The sequence below is a fragment of the Cyprinus carpio genome, chromosome B3 (genome assembly GCF_018340385.1).
Source record: "Cyprinus carpio isolate SPL01 chromosome B3, ASM1834038v1, whole genome shotgun sequence".
Taxonomy (NCBI): Eukaryota; Metazoa; Chordata; class Actinopteri; order Cypriniformes; family Cyprinidae; genus Cyprinus; species Cyprinus carpio.
The window spans coordinates 1258512-1268013 of NC_056599.1; the positions used below are offsets into that span (position 1 = coordinate 1258512).

Sequence of the window (9502 nt, forward strand, 5' to 3'; positions counted from 1 at the left end):
AAATTTTTTATTGATGTGCAACTATAACTTATCAAAAATTCCTATCAAACTTTCAAATTTCCACCAACAGGTTCTTTTGGCATGGGCTTTAATATATAAACATAATTTCACTCCCCATAAATTCTTTATTTGGAACAATCAGAATATTTTATACAAAAATAGAACTTTATTTTTTGATCGTTTTTTTAATAATGGATTACTTTTAGTTTGTCAGCTATTTAATGACAAAGGATTACTAATGAATTATGCAGAATTTCTTTCAGAATACAACATGCCAGTTACTCCCAAAGAATTTGCAATAGTTATGGGAGCAATACCATCAGGAATTTGTATGCTTTTTAAAAATTACACCCAATCTACTACTATAACTACTGCTTTCCCTGAGCCAGTAGACACTCCAATAGGTCAAATATGTTTTTCAGGAAAAAAAAGATAGAAATAAGAAAGTTAGATCCCTGTTTACTGAAGATATTATCTCAATTTCTCCTGCAATCTCTTACTGGAATAATTTATTTAAAAATTTAAAAAGTGGAAAAAAATTTGGTCTTTACAACAAAAATATTTTCTCACCAATAAAGTGAAAGAAGTATTTAAAATAATAAATAAATTTTACCCTGTTAATTATAGTACTGTATAATACAACAATAACACGGTTCTGCACAAGCAATTGCGATATTATATAATTTAGATTAACAATGTAAATTTACACACACACACACACACACACACACACACACATATTTGTGTTATTATATAATTATATATATATATATATATATTTGTGTGTATAAACTAACCTAGCAGCCTAATCTGGTAGCTGTATGCTATGCTGGTACGTGAGTAACAAAAAAAAAAAAAAAAAAAACGAGATTTGTTTGATTTTACAACCTATAGTATCGGCTATATACTAGCCTATGAAACATGTAATTTAAAAGACATTAAAGGTCATTATAGCAAAGTTCAAACGACAAAAATAAAAACGCAATTTTGCAGGAATTGTAATCAGGCGCTAAAAATAATACCCATTAAATGTTCGTTGAGCCAATGGGATCACTCGGAACTAGGGGATATTTTACAAAATAAATCTGGAAATGAATGTTACAGTTTTATTTTTCAGTATCTTAGAAAAAATAATTTGTATGAGAGGATATAAAATGTCACTTTTTTAATCCACACTCCATACCAGTTGGTGGCGGTAATACACCATTTTGTTGCTTGTCAACCGCCAATAAAACCTTAAGAAGAAGAAGAAGGGATCACTCGGGGTCCTAAGCGGACCCGATTTCTCGGGCGGACCAGATGAGTTATAATGTTGCTAGCATTGTACTCATACATTTTCGTTGTGAATACTAGTCTTAAGAACATTTTTGACTGATGGTTAAGGAGTGAAATTATTTCCTTATGAAATTAACAGATGTCATGCAATAAAACAACAAAACTGTTCTGGAGAAGTGATCTTCAGTTCAGTTCAGTTCAATTTATTTATATAGCACATTTAAAAACAACCATGGTTAAACAAAGTGCTTAACAATGTCCAAAAAAAAAAAAAAAATACTTCAATCTTCGAGGAAAGCAAACAACACCACTCCCCTTGTTCATTTACAACCCCCTTCCCGCCTCCCCTCTTCTCTCTCACTCTTTTCCCTCAAAAAAGCAAGAATATCCATATATCACATGTGTGATATCTTGTGAATATGTTATTTTTCTTTCACTTTCATGTTTGGTATCGTTCTAAAGGTCTCTATGCGATTGGTAAATTGGTCTCAATTTCACAGTAGTCACTTGTATTATAAGAAATATTGCAAACTTCTGTAGAATTGTGTTCTGCTGATGAAGGGGTGTGTCCTCCTTTAGGGGTCTGTGAGAATGTTTATCCGTCTCCAGCCAGGTGTGACCTTTGGTCACGAGAACCCAACAAACCAAAAGTATGTTTTCTGTTTTTAAAACTGGTTTGAAGATTTCTTCGTTTTTCGGATCTGTGTATATAAGGGAAGTGTCAAAACATTGATGTGATTCACAATTGCATTATTCTTTCTAAATTGGCTTCTTATTGTTTAATTATGTAATTTGCATGTTTCAGTTTTACCTGACTAATAATAAATTGTTATATTTGACTGATTCTGATCTCTTCTGAAATCATTATGACTAGATTATGAGGAGGCTGATGCTACTGCAATACTATGTTTGGTTTGGTCAGACTAAAGGCTCTTGAATAAATGTCGCAGTTGGCACGCCATTTTAAGACCTTTTGATTTCTGTTCATCACTGATTTAGCAAGTTGTATGGAAATGACTAAATAAATTGCAGTTTTTGTACGAGTGAGCAGCAGGCAACCGACTGAAAGATATTAGTTATCCCTGCACCCTCTGACGAAAATCAGACCAACAAGATTGTGTCCATGAGAACTACACTCGGGTCCCTGACGAACAAATAATTGAAAGTATGGAATGTCTGGCATGCTTGTTCTACTCGATCTCAGGCCTTTTCTTAGGGAGAATCCCCACTTTGTGGACGATCCCCCAATTGTTGAAATATAGTTTTTTTTTTTTTGAGAAGATCTAATCTGAGTGATGGAGCACAGAAAGCGGTGTACCCGGGACCAAGAATGACAAATAATGTAGTTCACTAAAGGTTCAAAGCTTTATTGTGATGGGCAAATTTATATAGCTAGTAGAGAAAGTGAAACTGTCAACTCAGCACAAGTAAAGGAAAAGGGAAAGGACAGCCAGCAAACAACAAGGAAAACAACATGCCTTGTGACCATGATGCAATGCTGCAAACAGAAGAGCAAAAATGTCCATCATGGTTTGAAAACGCCTCAGTGATTGGGTAATCTCCTCCCTGTGTGTGCTGTCAGCTTTCATTAAAATTTCAATGTTGATCCAACATACTTGAAATATTGAAATATCAGTCTCAACCAAGATGATGACCCAAGAAACTCAACATTGTATCAATGCTATCTGGGTTGCATTTAATGTGTGCAAATGGGTGTAATTTTGCATTAGACTACAGCTCATTTTCTCCGGTGAACAGAGAGCCTGTCAAGGAGGGATTCTGTCTATCTGAAACTATCAAGACTTTAAGAGGGGACTGAAATTTTAAGGACCATAGGCTGTAAATCTGCAATAGTGCCTTGTAATTCATTGTATTTTTCTAGAGCTTTGTTTTAATTCTGACCTTTCAGCGCCGCCTTTGCGCTTTGTATTATCAATTTTTTAATATTTTCATCTTAATTGTTTCCCCCAATATAATGTGCCAAACTGTGACTTACTGGAAGGTCATCTGGTTTTACGTGTCATGTGACTGTGGAGAAACCAGCGATCATCTACTTCTTGTAAAAACTCTGCTTTCATATTCAGATTTTTTCAAAGGGTCGTAATGTTGCATATACCTCCAGGTCTGAAATGCTGAAATGCTATAATAAATAAAAAGAAAACAAATAGATTAAAGATTAGAGAAGCTAGTGTTATTTATTTTTTTTTTTTTTTTTTAAAGAAAACAAGTAGTAAATTAATAGAGTGCAAGTCTAAAAGGGACAAGTTCACACACACACACACACACACACACACACACACACACACACACACACACACACACACAACCTAACATCAAAAGCAACCATAAAACAGTGTAAATACAACTCGAAAACAGTGAAAAATTTTACATTTTTAATTATTCATGCCCCAGTGCATGATGGGAAATATGAGATCATAACTTTGATATTTGCTTAAAGAATCCTTGTAAACATAACAAACGGTTCCAAGTAAAATATACACTTATGAATTCCAACTTTAATTTCTACAAGCTTAAATTGAGTACTAACATAGAATTTACTTGTTTTTTTTTTAATTCTTGCCTTAACTAAATTATTTAATGTAGAAATTACTTTTGTTTTTATGTAGTATTTACTTCACCGCAAAATCATTTTTTATCAGTGTATTAAGCACACTTCCATTTTTGAGCTCAGAATATATTTATTATTCTGATTATTTATTTTCCTACTTGATGTCTTAACCAAATGATTTGTTTGTTAGCACATACCTGTAATTTCACGATCACTGCACACTGAGATATGAGTATCCTTCATACCAGTGATCCTTCATTCTTCTCTTGATCTTCCTTCCTGAGTTTAGAAGGACTTTGTACGTCTGTATTTGAAAAATCTAGAGATTTCAGCTTGATTTGTCATTTTCATTAAAATGTCTAATGAACAGAATAGCTCAATCACTTATGAGATCAACAAATCAACTCTTTAACAAACTTCAGTGCAAACGGATCATTCTGAACCTAATGCACATTTAAAATCCAAATCTAGATCTTAAATGAGGTAGTTGCGTAGGCTGTTAGTGCAAAATGACAGAACTCTCATTTTTTGCGTATACTAATCCTTTAATTGGTTGTGAAAGAAAATATGACAGATTCTGAGTACTCACAATATTAAAATCTCCATCCCTCAAACAGCTGCTCCAGTTTACATGAGTTTAGTGGATTCCAGTGTCATTAGGCATTTGTTTATAATATAAAAGTGCACAGTGTGTAAAACACATTAGCGTTCTAAAAAAGCCATCAAGTGGCAATAAAGAATACAATATAATACAGAATTTTAAACAGCAGTTTAAACAGTTTTATAAAAAATCTCAACAGGTTGCTGGTCCGTCAGTAAGCTTATATATGTAATTATCATTGAGTGCTCTCACTGAATTGCACACATCCTCTGTTTTATCTTCATAGCCAGGATCACAGCCCCCTCAAGACCAACTGCAGGCTTTATTGATGCTTTCTTCAGATATAAAGCTAAACTGCTTACACAGATTTCGGCAACAATGAACTCCAGAGCATCACGTCGACACTCTGCTAACCGGCAGTATATATTCTCCCATTCTGTTTGAGGGACTTGTTTGTGCTGCTTCTCTTTCTCATCCCATTTCTGCTTCTGAATCTCCTGAATGTGTTTCTCTGTTTCACTGAACATGTCATTAGTGAAGTGCCTCCCATTTTCTGCCACCATCATCTCTATTTTACTGATCAGATCTTTGAACTGTGGGAAACTGGCAGAGTTGTTGTCCAGAAAGACGAATCTGTTTCCACAACTGCGTATGAGGGACTGAAGTTCTGGGTCACTTTCCTTTAGAAACTGCTCAGTGGTTTTATTTTCCTTGACTAACTGATCTTTGTGTGTGAAGAGGATCATGGTGTGTTTTATTATCTGTTCTCCAAACACTTCTTTGAGTTTCTCTATTGTTTTCTTATTTTCCTCAGTGAATCGAGATGTTTTCATCACAATAATAAAAGTGTGTGGTCCAGGAGAAGTGAACATTACACATTTAACTATTTCTTTTATAACTTCCTCCTCACTGAGTTCAGTATCATAAAGTCCAGGTGTGTCGATCACTGAGATCTGTTTACCCATCCTCACTGTAGTTTCTGACTGACACTGTTTCGTCTGAGAGACTGTACTAGTGGAGGATTTGAACACGTTTCTGCCGATGATGGTGTTTCCAGTGGCACTTTTCCCAGATCCGGTTTTTCCCAGCAGAACCAGCCTGATCTGGTCTTTCCTTTCAGGAATCACTGGAATCACATCTGGATCTTCTGATGGAGACTCTCCTGAAACTACAACAGAAAGATCAATCATCAATGTACTGTGTAATTAAATCTCAATATTTTCAATAAATTCTTGCATTTTTGAAGGGCCTTTCTCACTGAAATAGGTTTCTATTTACAATGCTTTTTAACAGCATTGAGCAAAGTAGCCAATCACAGACATATCTCCATACATTTAATACTTTTGTACATTCTCTTCATTAATCATGCATGAAATATATAAGTGCCTTACACTTAATGAATAACTTGCATGTGTTATCGAATTAATTTACACCAACAAATCATCTTACAGTTGATTTTAGCAGTTTCCATGCTGTTACGTCTCCTCATTTGCTTCATGATAAATTTCCCTCCATTCTCCATCATCCTTCCTTCAATCTTCTGCAGTAGTTCTTGTATCTGATCAGTTGACTTTTTCTTGTTATCGAAACAGTGAAACATTCCTCCACATTCAGACACCAGTTGCTGTAGATCTGCATTGTTTTTCTTCTGTAGATGTTCATCAATGGTCTCATCCAGATCCTCCAGTTCATCTTTGTGTGTGAACAGAATCATGATGTATTTCTGAACTTCAGGACCAAATAAATGTCTAATATAATCCAGGATCTCTTCTTCATTTTGCACAGGTTCCTCTAGAGGAACTGTGAGCAGAACTGCACTGAGACCTGCTGAACATCGAGAAACAAGCTGCTCTTTCAACATCTTCAGCTTCTCTTTACTCAAATCTGGATCCAGCAGATCTGGAGTGTTTATCACGTGCACCTGCTTCCCACCAATCTGCATTACTTCTTCACAGACTTCAGCTTCGTGTTTCTTCCTACGTTTTTGGACTTTAAACTTTCTTTCTCCTAGTATAGTGTTTCCAGATGAGCTTTTCCCAGAACCGTCTCTGCCCATCAGAAGAATCCGGATCACTGGATCATCTGGACTGAAGCTGATTGCTGACATCTCTGAAAAAGACAGAAAATATGGAGAATGATTGTGTAGAACAGGCTCAAATGTACTGAAATTTCCCAAGTTACATTTACATTTATGCATTTAGCAGACACTTTTATCCAAAGCGACTTACAGTGCATTCAGGCTTACATTTTTACCTAACATGTGTTCCTTGGGAATCGAACCCACAACCTTTTGCGCTGCTAATGCAATGCTCTACCACTGAGACACAGGAACACCTTTGAGATCAAGTTAATGTACCTCAACTTTTTCTCCTCAACTATTTTTTTGGTTAAAATCTAAATCTGCTTCATCTGTAGTGTGCTCTCTAAATAATAACACATCATTCTTCATGATTTGTGAAGTCTTTCACGGTACAGTTTTGTTCAACTAACACTTCCCAGGTCTGTGTCGTCACTGTTGTGAGTAATGTTAAGCATCAATTGACCCAAACAGCACTGTGAAAGACTTCACAAACCACAATAATGAAGGTGGGCACTCAACAAACGGTTAACAGACCAAAAATACACCTTGAAAGATTTCACTGATCAGAATAGTGAAGGACTCAGGGAAGGGTTCTCTTGACCAGCCTATAAACATGTTGTCTTGATTATTACCATCAGTAAACCACTATTTGGTCATTCTGTGTCAAATCAACCAAACTTCAGAAACTTCCCTTAGCTCAGATTTTTGATTTTGTTAATAATTCTTCTGTAGAAAGACAAACAGTAATCCACTATTTTGTAGAAGCGGGACAAAATGACAATTTTCACCCGAGATTTGGAGCCAAATTACAGTGGTGTAAAAATGACTTCAGAAAACAGCAGCATCATTCTTTTTATTTTTCCTTATAGATTGATAGATCCATAAGTAAAATCTGTTGACTTTAGCAACCTTTGTTTCATTATATGGAAACGGGGAGAGTTCTAAAAATGGCAAAAAGTACTTCTTGTGTTTTTTAACTTAAGTTTAGATGCCTGTAACCCAAGAAGTATTAAAGATAACTTAATATCCTTTTAGATTCTGGCTTTTAACAAACATTTTTGGTATCTTCATTTTAAAGGCCCTCAATGATTCCCAGAGATATCAAGATCTTAATTTGACTCCATGAGTAAATTGGACAATTGTACACATTTTCAGGGGTCAAAAATCAAATGTGTCATTTTGCATACACATTATTATTATTATTATTATTATTAAGAGGAATATCTAAAGAACAAATAATGTTAAAACTAGATATGTATCTTGTGATTTTCTATCAACACAATTGCATAGTACATACATGTCTGAGTGCCATAAATATTATTTTTTTCCAATGTTTGCATGGCTGTAACTCCTTTTGAAATCTTAATTTTTTTAAGGCCCCATATAGTTCATTCCCATAGATATGGTGTTTTCAAAGCCGCTCCATGTTTATATTGACGGACTTACCCATTTTCAGTGCTCAAAAACCAAATGTGGTTCACTTTGCACACACCTGATGCATTTACTTTAACTTCGATACTGCATTTAAAGAGGAAAGTCTGAAGAATAAATAATGTTTAAACTAGAAATGTATCTTGATCTATATTATCGGCTCGGAATATATGTTAATTTGACTAGAAACACCAGAGACTGGAAATACAGTAGGATCGTTCCAGATTTCCGCGTTCAGAAAAAGGTGGATAGCTACTGACCTTAGAATAACAACTACATTTCCCTTCAACTGAACGCCAGATCCCCGTTTTAATTACTATTGATCACATCAGTCAAACGGGAAATTGTGTTTGCGATTCAGTTTCATTACGTTCACAAATACGAGCTACTTTGTAAAATAGGAAAATAAAAATGTCGCAAAGTGAAGATATCCACTGTATGAAACAAATGTCTTTTATCTCGTGTCAGTGATGAAGTAGCTCTTTACTGCGTGTGCAGCTTTATCCAAATGTTAACTACAATTCAAATAACTACTTATAGTCGAATATTCACAGCCATAATTTGGGCTCTAAACTAAACTCTCACCAGGCCACGTCGCCATCTTAAGGAATTCCCTGTACACCTGACCGATCACAAGTCAGTGGAAATGCTTCCTAGAAAACAAATATGATTCACATCAGGATAGCAATCTTAATATATATTTGCAATGGTTTATAATGTCAACACATTCGCATAAAATCTATCGTCGCAAGAATATAAACTCACCAGGACTCGAGCGGCTGTTCAACCTTTAGTTTCACTTTTATTTTGCCCCGCCCTGTTGCACTTGCATCATTTTCGTGTTTTTTTTTTTTTTTTTTAACTGTGGCTGATTCTTGAAAACTCAGTTTATTCAGATTTATTTGTCAATTCTTTGAAAGGTCCTTGATTTGTAGTTTAAAGCAATAATGGTACATTCAAATCAAATAAAACTAACTAAATAATAATAAAACCAGATATAGGAATTTAACCACTGCTAGAGTTTGTTAAATAGACTTCATTCTGTCAATAATAATCTCCCACTGATGCTGTACAGATTTCATTAACAGTCACATGAACAGATTGATAAAGCCTCTATGAAAGCGTCTCAGACTGAAGCTGTTTCAGATGATCGTCTCACTTCAGCAGCTGGAGAAACTGAAGCGAATCACAAACGCATTCACACTGATATCAGTTTGATTCAGATCCATCATTAAAGAGATTCTCTCATGGCTGTGCAGCTGTGATCTCAGGTCAGATCAACGCACATCTGTCTCTCCTTCACGCACGCACACACACACACACACACACACACACACACACACACACACACAGACAATATACAATTTTTTAATTTATAACAGTTTCTAAAGAAAGCAGAAAGACATTTATTACCCACAATTCTCTTATTAGATTATGAAGTACCCCCAAATAGAGCATTTATATTGAATCTAAACAACTCAATTTCATATGTGGGAACTACAATTTTTGATTTCATATTATCAAGACTTATCAAGTGTGTTAAACA

General features: G+C 35.0%; 1 protein-coding gene across 1 annotated transcript; it reads right to left on the minus strand.

Annotated features, from left to right (window-relative positions):
- Positions 1–4349: 4349 nt before the first annotated feature.
- LOC109074730 (GTPase IMAP family member 8-like) lies at positions 4350–8773 on the minus strand. Its single transcript, XM_042719423.1, has 4 exons — positions 8722–8773; positions 8542–8609; positions 5895–6554; positions 4350–5613 (listed from the first exon to the last, which is right to left on the minus strand). Exons 2-4 carry the CDS (start codon positions 8555–8557, stop codon positions 4694–4696), a joined length of 1596 nt encoding a protein of 531 aa, XP_042575357.1. The 5' UTR covers positions 8558–8609; positions 8722–8773; the 3' UTR covers positions 4350–4693.
- Between the last annotated feature and the right edge of the window lie 729 nt (positions 8774–9502).

What these genes read in the sequence shown, in the direction of transcription:
- LOC109074730 (XM_042719423.1), bottom strand. An exon ending in GGAAACTGCTAAAATCAACT is followed by an intron (nt 5,614 to 5,894) that starts GTAAGATGATTT and finishes TTTCTGTTGTAG; the next exon opens with TTTCAGGAGAGTCTCCATCA.